The sequence below is a fragment of the Emydura macquarii genome, unplaced genomic scaffold (genome assembly GCF_026122565.2).
Source record: "Emydura macquarii macquarii isolate MOO-44397 ecotype Brisbane River unplaced genomic scaffold, CSIRO-AGI_Emac_v2 contig_1146, whole genome shotgun sequence".
In the NCBI taxonomy this organism is placed as follows: domain Eukaryota; kingdom Metazoa; phylum Chordata; order Testudines; family Chelidae; genus Emydura; species Emydura macquarii.
In genome coordinates this window covers 7,334,902-7,347,854 of record NW_027131283.1, presented here as the reverse complement: position 1 = coordinate 7,347,854, position 12,953 = coordinate 7,334,902, and the positions used below count along the sequence as shown (strand labels likewise).

The window sequence follows — 12,953 nt, the reverse complement described above, 5'->3', positions numbered from 1 at the left end:
TGACACAAAAGTAAAATGGATAATACATTTTAGACATTACATAGGAAAATGTTCAAACATAGAAAACAATACACGGTTTTTATATTTATGGAAAAACTTAATAAGTCAACCCACAACAAACATATTAAAGTTATCTCTAATGCCAAATTGCTCCAGCCATCTTTTGGTGTCAACTTTCCTAGGTATGTTCTGGATTCTCCATTATCTAAATCAAGACTAGATATCTTTCTAAAACACATGCTCTAACTTGACCAGAAATTAGGGGCTTGATGCAGAAATTACTGGATGAGGTTCTATGGCCTGTGCTATGCAGGAGGTCAGACAAGATGATTATAACAACATCTTCTCTTATAAAATGCATGAATCATTGACATTAGTCAACCGTCACTGACAATTTTGCTTGGATGTTTAAGCCCTTTGGGGGCAGGAACTGTGTCTTCCTATATGTTGGTATTCAATAGAGCACCAATTTCAGCTGGGAGCTTTGGATGCTACTACAATGAAAATAATGAATACTAATTAGCAGAACTTTGCCAAATATTTTCCTATTATTGTGCTAGCAAAATCTTCACTGCCAGGCTCCTATTGATTTATGTTTTATTGAAGTCATCAGAAGAGTATTATCTAGGCATAGCAGAATATGATGTTTATTTTTAAGCAATTTTTATAGATTTAAATTTTCACAGTTGCAGGAAATTATGATGGGGTCAGACCATTATTTAATGACAGTAGATATTGAAATTCAAAAAGTTAAAACTATCTAACTGTTAAAACACAAAACTGGCAAAATCGTAAGTCAGAATATACCCAATAAATATCATTAAATCAAACTGTAAGAAAAGTGCTGCTTAGGAACTTATTACTTTACCTATCTGTAAATTTTGATGATCATCGATGGAAATATTTTCTCATTGATTTGTGTGTGTATACAGTGAAACTGAAGTTTACGGACATCTATACCGGTAAAAATCTAATCCTTCCAAACCTAGCGTTATCTGATAAAATCAGAATGTACAGTTTAGATAATTTAGTTTTATTAAAACATTTTTCAACACCTCAGCCTTAAGTTACTGCTTGGTAATTCAGAACTCAGATACCAAGAAAGTCCTCAAAATAACAGTTTCAACTGAAATCTAGCTAATTTCAAAACTTGAGTTAAAAGTAGTACTATGCATGGTAATTGAGTCCTTTCCAGTTTTTATGGCTTTAGAATCACATTTTCTATTTTAAAAAAAATGTTATTCTCTTCCTTAATGCTGTATGAGAGACTCCTACAAACAACAGGGAAACTGACAATTATGTATAATCAGTATTCTCTAAATGCTGTCAAATACACAAAGCAAATAAACTGGAGAAAATAATTTTCCTTTTTAATGTTAGGAACATTAGGTGTCACAAAAAAAAGTAGGTAAAATATTTTCATAAGTAATACGAATTGTAAATTAATGATCTCCCTTCATGTGTGTCAGTTCAATTTTCTCACCTCTGTTATTTTTATATTATCTCCTGCATCTGTCATCTTTACTGGAGTGGAACGCTGAGAAACAGCTCCCTCATCTTCTTTGTCAGTCCCAGAATCATCCTCAGAACTACTTGACACTGCTTCCTCACTTGGAGGAGGAGGGGCACTAGCAGCTGTTTTGCGCTGCAGCACAGTTTCTTCTCTATTACTTTTGTTCCTATATATTTAAGGGAGAGAGGGAGAGAGAGTGCATGTATTTATGAAATGAACACAAAATACTTTTGAATATACCATATGTACATTCCTGAATTTTGGTTACCATCTCATTTGGCATAGGGTGGAAAGAGAAATTCTACCTTCTGAACTTCTTCTGCCATTCTTAAGGAAGGACTCTGCCCATCCTTTGAATCCCCTATTTTGTCTTTTCCCTGGGTATTCACTATTTCTGTACCTTTTCTCATAATGCTGAATGTCTGCAGACATTTCCATGACTATGCCAGCCTTCCTCAGTTTTCTGCTCAGTCCCTTTTTTCATCCCTGCTCTCTTTCTTTCTAAAGAACTTTATGTATCTTTCCTGACTGATCTTGGCACCACCAAACCCTGTCAGTTCTTCTCTATCTTTGGCTTTCTACCTAAATTCTCTTCCCAGCTCTTGAAAGTTTAAAATCAAAGCCACAAAACTGCTTGATATTGCTAATGACTTTCCTCCTTCCCAACAATGCCACCTTCTCCCTGGTCTTCAAATCAGAGAACTCCCTTTAGGCACTCTATGCTCACATCTTCAACTGTCTGACTTTCTTTTGGGTGTTCTATTGCTGTCTCAGAGCCAATCTCTTCAAAACTGAATTTATCATCTTTCCTCCTCCTCCTCTCTCTCCCCATCACCTTCTGTCTTGAAAACCATTAACACCTCCACTCTCTGTCCTGCTCTCAGGCTCAATCTTGGTCTCATCATTGACTTTACTCCTTTTCCCCCTTTCCAAGCTTTCATTTCTCCCTCTTTTTCTTTTAATTACACACTTTCTCATGCTACAATCCTTAACAAGCTTTGGTCATTTCCTGACATAGCTAGTTTTTCCCTCACTCAATTTATAAAGAACACTGCTGTTAAACACATCTTCCTCTTCATTTCCTCCAATTATATCAATGCCTCCTGATTGTCTTCATACAGAAATCTGAAGCCACCTTATAAGGGATCTTTCAAGGCTAAATGATAAAGAACAGAGAGCTGATCATTCTGTCCTGTTTTCTTTACATTAGCCCATTTATTCTGCAGAGGGTGCAACCAGGCTATAACCAGGCTACAACCAGCTACAACCAGACCTGAAGATTTTTTCTTTGATGAATTTCTGTGGTCTGCTGCAAACAATTGAGATATTAATGTTTTGCAAAAGTAAACAAATGAATAAATTAAATTAGAAAAATAATCCAAGAATTTTATAATTGAAAGTGTATGAACAATACAATATATGGATCACTACCAGTTCTCCCTACCATAAGCTTTTACATATTTTTAAAATACGTTATTCTATTGTAGTGTTCTTAAACATGGAAATATAAAAAATATGGAAAAGTGAGAAGAGGAAAATAGTAATAAGCCTCTGAATCACTGATTTTTCATATAAAAATGACTAACTAGTTTATGAATTTCTTTTTACTCTGAAGGATCCCAGAGTACTTTATACATTCTGTATATAGGTATTATCTCACCCCTCATTAAAAGTGCAGTCAGCCTCTGAGTGGAAGATATTTTGTAGAAGCAATTTTACATAACTTTTTATGTGGGAAAGTAATAAATTATCCTTTTACATTTCTACCTAAGATGAAAACATTACAGAAGTATTAACAACAGAAAAGCTAAGAGTATAACAACACTGCCATTCTGGAAGTGCAACTTCTTACACGTTCAACTTAAAGAATCTGATTCTACACACATCCTGTTGTGCTTTTATATATTTTTTCTTCTTCTCTAGGCTTCATGTAAAGCATAAATACAGTTAATGTTAAGATTAACCAGGCACTATGGTTTTATAATGGCAAAAAACATTAAAATCCACTGCTCTATATTAGGGAACATCTTTAAATTAACATTCATACTAGATTAAGATTGATAAATTAAGTATGCAATGAACAAGGGAGTAAAACATTAAGGGATTGGATCCTTGGGTCTGTCCATTTCATGTATATAACTGTCCGGGAAAAACTGCTGGGTGTAAAGGAGTTTCTAAGCCATCATTGTGACTTCCTTATCCTGGACCACTGGGCACTGGTCTAGTCTCAAAAAACAATTTAGAGCAGTTCTGCAGCTGTTCTAAATTCCACTGGCTACAACAGGCCTCAAAGGTTCAAGTGGTTAGCAGGAGACCACTGGAGTATAGCAGTGCTCCAGCCATGCCCCATTTTCCCCAGCCACACTCAATTGTGGCACCAAGAAAAGGTGGCATAAAGTTGTCTATGTCAGCTTTGTGGCACCAAGAAAGGGTGGCATAAAGTTGTCTACGTCAGCTTTAAGTGAACAGGGAAATCCCCAGGTATCCATTTAATTCGGCTTTAAGGTTTGAATGGTTAGGAACTTTCCCTGGTTCTCAATGGAACTGTAGAAGACAGAACAAAGAGAATAGTAGCTAAAGGAGTTCCTCAGTGCAGATCTGTCAGATGAAGAAAGTGGAACAAACAACAGAAGCATTTGCTGTATTTATAGCTTGGCAGTCAGGAAGGGTGCTCCACTTACTTATGAGGCAGTGTAATGGCTCCAAATTAAGTTTGGGACCAAAAGGAAGGATCTGTTTTAATACCCTTGGAGATTTAGTGCTACACTTTGGAAAAAACATACAATTACTCTGGTTTATCACTCACGACAGACTAGGCATACTATCACTTCTTAGAATTTCTATGTAGAGCATAAACATCCTGATAATCTTTTGTAGATAGCTACAGCTAATAATTTTCTCCTTAGCAGAATACAATAATATGTTTTGAAAATGGATTTTTAAGACTGAAAACAGAAGTGTAAGAAAGGGTACTCTACTTCATCCAATGTTTTAAAACAAAGAGTTCAAGAATACAAGCTCATGAGGATATTTGAACTTGGAATACCAGAGATCTCAGAATGGATCCTTATAAATAAAAAGAACAAGTTGTCCTGTTTGAAACAAATCAATATTTAGATACAGAGGCAAATGATTTAATAAGTAACATTACAAAAAAATTCAAGGAAGAGACTGACAAATCAATATGAAGTTCAGAGATGCCTCAAAAAATGTTAAAGTCTATTGCGTCAAATGAAGGTACAGTTAAGTACCCTTTTCAATCAGTAGCCACTGTTCCTTTAGAAAATAAAATATGTTAACTGTGTATAGCTCTATAGTTGATGTTCCATGCCAAAAGTATAAGACCTCACAGAAATGTCTGAACAATGTATTCTTTGTTTGCAGACTTTGGTTGACATATATTACCTTACAGAGGAAAGAAAATCAAATTAGCTTGGAACTGCCTAATACAAAAATTGGAAAGAGCAAAAAGAGCAAAATCTATTAGATTATGAAGCCCATCAGGCCCTTATTTTGGAAGAACAGGAAAATCTTTTCTCCCTTTCATCCTTTTGCCTTAGATCTTAAGTAAAGACCCCAATTTCTGGTCTCTCCTAGCTTTGCCAAATAACACTTCCTTAAAGATAAGAATATTTGAAGTTCTGAAAACAGGAATGATAAGAATATAAAGGGTCCAAGGTCAACATTTTCAAACTTGGATACCTAAAGCCAGACAGCTAAATAAGTGGCCTGATTTTCAAAGACAGTGACTATCCACAGCTCTGACAGACTCCAATGAATTATTTCATTCTAATTAGTCTTATTTCCAATAACTTTTCTATAATATTAGCGAACAAAAACTACATTTAGTGACAGTTAACATTGTGGCAGGACACACTCCTTCCTTTCAAAAATTTAGAATGGAAATAAGAAGTTAAGGGAATGACTTGTGCATTCCTTTCCATCTTCATATTCATAGCATTGTACACTATACCATACTACAACACTCCAAAAGGCCTTCTCTCTTCCATCCCCAATAGATACCAAAAACCAATATGTAACTGACTTTCATCAAACTAGCACTCTAACACAAAACCTTAACAGTGACCTCAGCAGTATGAAGACAGAGTAACTTTTCAAAAGCATGGAACGTGAGACAGTCAGATGTGCTTATTTGTTGATATAACAGATATGAAAGCATAAAAGATCCTTCTTGAAGTTTTGTTAGAAAACAAGTTTGATTAAGTTTAGGCTATACACTGTTCAGCAATTCTTCTGTCTTCTAGATTGGGGTTCACTGCTTTAATAAATAACAGGGGTACTGTATTGCATGGAAATTTAAACAGAAGTTAGAAGATATGAGATTTGAACTTCTGGTCTCCTCTTTCCCAAATCAAGGAAACCTTCTTCTAGACTACAGGGCTATTTGAACCACTTGCTCTGCATTTATGCAGACTTCTCATTACATCATTCTGGTGGGTTTACCTTTGAGCATATATTTTCTGTTGTAATTAAAATATCATCATATGCTATACAGCCACACACTAATATATCACTGATATTCCAAGAATTAGCACGAGAAGCTACAACATGGACAGAGGAAAGGTCCCAGATTTTAAGATTTCTTGCAAAAGGGGTTTCAAAGGAAAGCAAGACAGTCCAATGATTTTTACACTTAAAAAATTCTCTCTTTATCAATTCATGTTTCATCAACCGACCATGAGAAATAAAATTGTACTCTAAATCTATATTCTATGTTATGGCTTTCACCCTTTTAATGAGATTTTTACAAAAGAAAGGGTTAATGCTCCTGTTAAAACGGAACTATAATACAACCTTAACTATGGCACAGCTAGTGCTGCACCGTAACACATTAAAAAAATCACATACAATAGCTCAATGCAAACCTTTGGAAGAAAAAATGTGTAATAAAAAACATCAAACTCAGGTAATTTTTGAAATACAGCCACAAGTAAGTCACCTCTATTCAACTTTTACTTGCTGCTGAAGAAAGGAAAAAAGTAAACATGAATGGCTTTTTTAGGACTACAAAAATCCGAATGGTTACTAACCTTCCATAACTGTTGTTCTTTGAGATGTGCTGCACATGACCATTCCATAGCTGGTGTGTGCACACCCTGTGCAAAATCATCAGAAATTTTTCCCTCAGTAGTGCTCATCAGGGTTGATTAAGTACCCTCTGTTGCTGCAACCCACTGTGTGCTGGTATAAAGGGCCCACTCACCCCAAGCTTCCTGTTTCTTCTTGCAGGACGTCAGTGCAGAGGGGGGGGGGGGGTAGGAGGTCAGCTTGTGAAATGGTCACGTGTAACATCTTGAAGAACAATAGTTTTCTGAAAGTTAGTAATCATTTTTTCTTCTGTGAGGGGTTGCACACATGCATTCCACTTTTGGTGACTCACAAACTGTACAATAGGAGGAGGGAATCAGAGTTCATGTACACACAGTCTAGAGTACAACTTGTCCAAATTTAGCATTGTCTCTAGAATACTGAGTGATGGCATAAATCGATGCAAAGGTATGGACTGAAAACTAAGTCACCCTTCTACAAACTTCTTGGATAGGAACTTGTGCAAGGAATGTCATGGAGGACCCTTGCGATCTTATAGACTATACTGTCACTTTGCTCAGCAGAGAAATGCCTGCCAGACTGTAACATATACGAATGCAAGAAGTTATCCAAGATTCAATTCTTTGCAAACAGATTAGGAGACCCTTCATTCTGTCTGCAATGGCCACCAGTAGTTGGGTTGACAAATTAAACCATTTAATCCTGTCAATGAAAATGCCAAAGCTCTCCTAACATCTAAGGTGTGCAGGTATTGCTCTTTCATTGGCATGTGGTTTGGGGTAAAATGTAAGTAAGTAAACTAACAGGTTATTATGAAAATGAGACTCCGCTTTAGAGAGAAATCTCAGATGAGGGCGTAAATATATTTTATTCTTAAAGAAGATTGTGTAAGATAGTTTAGATGTCAGAGCATGAAGTTCAGCCACCCTACTGGCTGAAGTGATAGCCACAAAGAAAGCCACCTTAAGTGATAGGTGCAATAAGAAGCACGTGCTAGAGGCTCAAATGGAGGCCCCACAAGCTTTGACAAAACTAGGTTCATGTCCCAGGGGAGACTATCTGAGGGTACAACCTAACTAGGTCCTTCAGAAAACATAGAACAATTTTCTACATGAGGATGGGAAGCTGATACTGCCAGGAGGTGGACCTTAACAGAAATAATTGCCAACCTGTGCTGTTTTAGGTGCAATAGCTAGTCCAGGATATGCTTGGGGTGGGAGTGCCAAAGTTTCCAGGGGGTCCATGAGGCTTCAGTAACATTGAGGTCATTTAGCTCCCTGAACTCGGCACTGGGTGCAGCAACCTCGAGCTCCACACCAGCAGGAGTGGAGAAGCAGCCCCCCGTCTGTGCTGGCTGGAGTGGAGGAACAGCCCCCCAAGTCCCATACCAGCCAGACACCCAGCGGGAGAGGAGCAGCTCTGCACCAGTGGGGGCCTGGAGTAGCCCTGGCCAACCCACCAGAGCTTGCCTCCATTACCCTCAGTCCATGAGGGAGGGGAAGAGGCGGGGCCACACGAGGCATGTGGTGGCAGCTGCGCCAGGGAAGGTTTCGCTTCTTACTCAGGTAAGAGTAATTTATTATGTAATTTAGTGTTATCATTATATGTGTTTATAGCAGTTATATGTGTTTATGGCTGGTGAGGGGGTGGGGCAGGGAGGTAGGGGTGGGGCATGTGCTTTACCCAGTGTTAACTAGTGGGACTTTCACTCAAAAACGTTGGGAACCACTGGACTAGAGGACTGCATGGACAAATTCCCAGACTGAGAGGACCAGATAGAAATATGCTTCCATTTAGAAACGTATGAAGATCTGGCAGAGGGCTTTCTACTACTTAACAAGACATTGCAAACTTGCTCTTGGCTGCTGACACCAACAAAGAGCCTGAGGTGGGAGGAGGGATGAGAATATAGATAGTCAAACCCCATGGAGGGAACACAGTATTTACATTCAGCCCTCTCTGATGTTGGAAGAAGGGATGATTGTGCATGAAGGCTGAGGTAACAGACGTAGTCTTGGTACCGAGAGCTGCACCGATGCTGCTGGTGTCTCTGTCTGTCTGCTGGTATTGAGAACGCAGTCTCCTGCACCACCAGAGATATCTGTACCGAAAGGCTCACCAGATTTCATGCTGTTGCAAAAGCTGCCAAGCCTGCAGCATGATTGGTAGGGAGATGGTCTCGGGATGCTGAGTGATCACCGTTGTAGAAGGCACACCTTTCAGGCAATGCAATTAGTGTTGGAATCAACAGTGCCGGCTTCTGCAGTGCCAGAGAAGAGTAGTGCTTGGGTTTCAGCTGCACTCTACTTTTATCACCATGCCTAGAGGGCTTCAGTGATGGCAACCTTCCTCTCTTAACAGTCGGCTTATTGTGGAAGGTGAGTGATGTTGCGTTTCAGGCAATATAGGAGGCATGCTCCTAATTGATGCTGAGGCACAAGGTGTTGAGTTTGAATGGCCAGGCTCTGACAAAGGTCACAGGGACATTTCCTTGAGCAAAATCTTTAGCCTGGCTTCTCTGCCTTTCCTGTCCCAAGCTTAAAGTCTTTACAAATCTGACAACAATCTTGCATAGTAGCATCCCCTAAACACTTCAAGAAGCTTGAGTGTGGGTCACTCATTGGCACTGGCCTAGTGCAAGAGATACAGGGTTTGAAACCTGGGGACTGAGGCATCCCTGGTGCCAAGAAATGGAAAAACCCCAAACTGGGGACTGAAAAACAAAATGTAGCATATCAACACTATTAACTAAGTAGTAATCAACTAGTAAACTATCTACAACTAATTTATAACAAGCACACTGAGAGCCCTTGCTAAGCAATTCCAGCGACTGTCACATGATGGAAAGAATGAGTTGTGGGAGCTTGTGGGTGGCTGGGCCCTTTATCCTGGCACACAATGGCACATGGCAATAGAGGGCACTTGAGCCACCCCAATGGGTACCACTGATGGAAAAATTTCTGACAACTGTGAGCTGAGTGCACACACAAACCATCAAGAATGGAATGGACATGCACAGTCACTCGCAGAAGAATGGTGATACTCTTTTTAAGATAAACATTTAAGACCAGATCTTCAGATGGTCTTTTAATTTTATATTAGAACACTGAAAGCAATTCTAATGTTAATTTCTGATGTCAAATTCTCAAACTACTCTTATGACTAACAGCAGACTGTCTTTTGAGAAATATATTACACATTAAAAACTTAAAGCATACTGCATACACTATGCTATATATCAGGGTGGCCAAACTGTGGCTCATGAGCCATATCCGGCTCTTTTACAGTTAAAGTGTGGCTCATAGAGCCCCCTATTCCCTCTCACCCTCATTCTCCGCCTATGAGACAGGGGTGAGAAGCTGAGAGCTTCTGCCCTGCAGCAGGGTGGTAGGGCTAGAGGATTTTGCCCAGCACGGGGGACGACCCTCGGGAAGTCAGTAAGTTGCCACCCCGATACAGATCAAAATATGTATTAGAAAATACAGTACAGCATTCTATCAATAATATACTATCTTATGTACACCAGCTTTTTCCTAACAACCCTAGATATAATCGTATAGCATCTTGTAATTTTTGTGCATTATTATCTGTATTCACTAATTTAGTCAACATTACAATCCTGAATATATTGGGACTTTTTTATTCTATAATTTCTCTTCTCTCTATTTCTTCTAAAAATAATGTTATTAGCACAAGTATACCTTTTAAAAAAAAAAAAAAAATCATCAACAGGGTTTTCCTTAAGATTTAGTTCAGGGGAGAAGACAGTTATTTATAAAGCTGCTTTAGATGCAAATTAATGTCTGCTACATATGACAGAAAATTTTCATTATTACTCTAAATTATGAATAATCTGTATTATGTTTTAATGGGTACTCTCACATAAGCAATTTCATAGATTCTGTTTATCCAGCATACACAGGGCAATGTACAGTACTACAAGATACTACACATACTGTAATAAATATAGTCAGGGCCTGATTCAAAGTCCATTGAAGTCAATAAGAATCTTTCCATTTACCTCAATAGGCCTTGGATCCCTCATACTCTCTTCTGGAGTACAGGTAGGTACTTGGATTTTAGCTTTATGCCTCAAGTCACAACTTGAGTGCCTTGTATGTCCCCTTCAAGTCATTGCTCATCTTAAGCTAAGTAATTATGCCTTTTTTATTGTTAATTGCATTATACACTACAATGTTGATGTTATTATGCCAGTACAATATCTTAAATTCTATATATTATATACAAATCTTACCCCACCACTGATTTTCCAGTTTCATCAGGTTTACGCACAGTAAATGGACTTGGATCAATTCCAACATTCTTAGGCATGAAATCTCTGGAAGAGAGGAGGAAAATCAGCCATAAAACAAAGCTCAACATGTGGAATATGCTTCCAAAATTATATTTTGTCAGTTTTTGTTGAAAATTCTTCACATCTATAAGTCTGCACATCCTGTAACATTTAGTGCTGAATTTAAAAATGGTTGTCATGAATTAAAAAGGATTGTCTAGGTTAAACTTGATTACAGGTCACAAACAATCATGTAAAAATTAAAATCCAAAGAGATTTAAGATGCCTTACAGTTGCATCACACAGACCCACAAAACATGATCATGCAACAGAGCTGTCATTTGTGAAGTAGGGTGGGACTGCTGCAGACCCAACAATATTTTTATGATGGTGTTGACTCTCAAATAAATTCAAATGGTCATTTTAGATATAATTTCCACAAAAGCCACTAGACAGAATATGCATACTCAAAATAATTTTTAAAATACTCAGTTGGTATGAGCCAAGGTGTCACAGCTGCCAGCCTGAAAACATTCTAGATGATTGTTTTCATCAACTCCAATTGCACACAATTTTTAAGATAGAAACAGAACATATCTGAAATAATCATAATTTTTATTCTAAATCAGAATTGGAAATGGGCTTGTCTACATAGTGCCACAGTCCAGATTATGAGAGTGTGACTTATAGAGCACTCTAACATGCCGCACTTTAAGGATCCCATATAGACATTGCTGGTATGAACTAAAAGGTATCTAGTTCACGTTAACATAGTCATGTTTGAAATGGGACTACCTCAAAGAGAACTAGGAACCTTTTAGTTCACACCAGCAGGGTCTACATGGGGCTGTTAGAGAGCAACATGTTAGAGTGGTCTATAATTCACATCCCGTAGACTACGGCTTTATGTAGACAAAACTGCATGAACTGAAATGAAGTAGCCTACATTACCATACTTGTAAATGCCCTCTTTCCAGCTGAATAAAGTTCTAAACCAGAGGTTCTTAATTGGGGTGGCACATTAAATTTTCAGGATGGGGGCAGTGAACCTTTTAATAATTCAGTAGTTATAGTAAAAGTGTGGGGATCAAGTGCCAGGTTAAAACACCACTCACTTAATTTGGTTCAGCCATCCTCCATCACACCAGACAGAGGGGAAGCCGGGCCAAATTTGAAAGATGTTATGACCTGTGCATCAGGTTGCGATGCCACTTACTCAAATCTCTCACTGACTAACATCAGCAGCACTAATACAGGTAAGGTGTGTTTTTATAGTACCATCTGATTTGTATTTTGAGTAATTTACCTGGTATTTCCTGAATAAATGCATTAGCAACAGTAGAGAGCTGTACCCTTCCCACTATTGTAAGGGGGTGGCATAGGCTCCCAGTAAAAACAAATGCTAAAATGGGACAAGATTAAAAAAGTTTGAGAACCCCCATACTATAGTAAGTTTCAGGTTATGTATTAGAATTGTGAAATCTAAATATTATGGTTTATACCACCAAACATACCTTATAGAATTGCTCATTGCCAAGCAAAAGGTGTCATCAAGACTGCTTAATTCATATGGCCGAAAGAACTCATTGTGAATATCAATCTCTTCTTCATATTTGTGAAATTTCTTCACTATCAACTTCCTTCTGTTTTCCATACATGTCACTGAAAAAACAGACAATCTGTTCTAATGCTAACCATTAGCACATTTGGAAAAACCTAAATAAAAGTTGTATTATTCCTATAATTTAACCAGACATTTCCCTATATTCCTTCTATAGAACAGGAAATAAAATCCAAGAACAAGACATACATAATTAAGTGGATACATTGTAAAAGTTAACTAGCACCAAAATTTGATTCCCTTTTAAAATGACATTTCTGATTTGAACAGTCTCCCAGGTAGGGAAGTGGTGATGTGTACTCCAATTGTATTTTAATCATCATCAGCTAGACTATTCTTGTGCATCACCAATTTACAATACTCCTTGCCACATGTAAATGGGAAAGGCAAAAAACTATTTAAAACGCTTCCCCGCATGTGAACTTATAGGAACCAAAGTGATATCCACAAATTTA

At 37.9% G+C, this 12,953-nt stretch overlaps 1 protein-coding gene across 1 annotated transcript in view; it reads right to left on the bottom strand.

Annotated features, from left to right (window-relative positions):
• FIG4 (FIG4 phosphoinositide 5-phosphatase) overlaps positions 1 to 12,953 on the bottom strand; it is a 156,238-nt gene that overhangs the window by 31,516 nt on the left and 111,769 nt on the right. The window contains exons 18-20 of the mRNA XM_067546584.1: positions 12,392 to 12,539; positions 10,839 to 10,922; positions 1,484 to 1,679 (exon numbers count right to left, since the gene is read on the bottom strand). Of these exons, the coding sequence (XP_067402685.1) occupies positions 1,484 to 1,679; positions 10,839 to 10,922; positions 12,392 to 12,539 (428 nt within the window). The remainder of the gene's footprint in view (positions 1 to 1,483; positions 1,680 to 10,838; positions 10,923 to 12,391; positions 12,540 to 12,953) is intronic.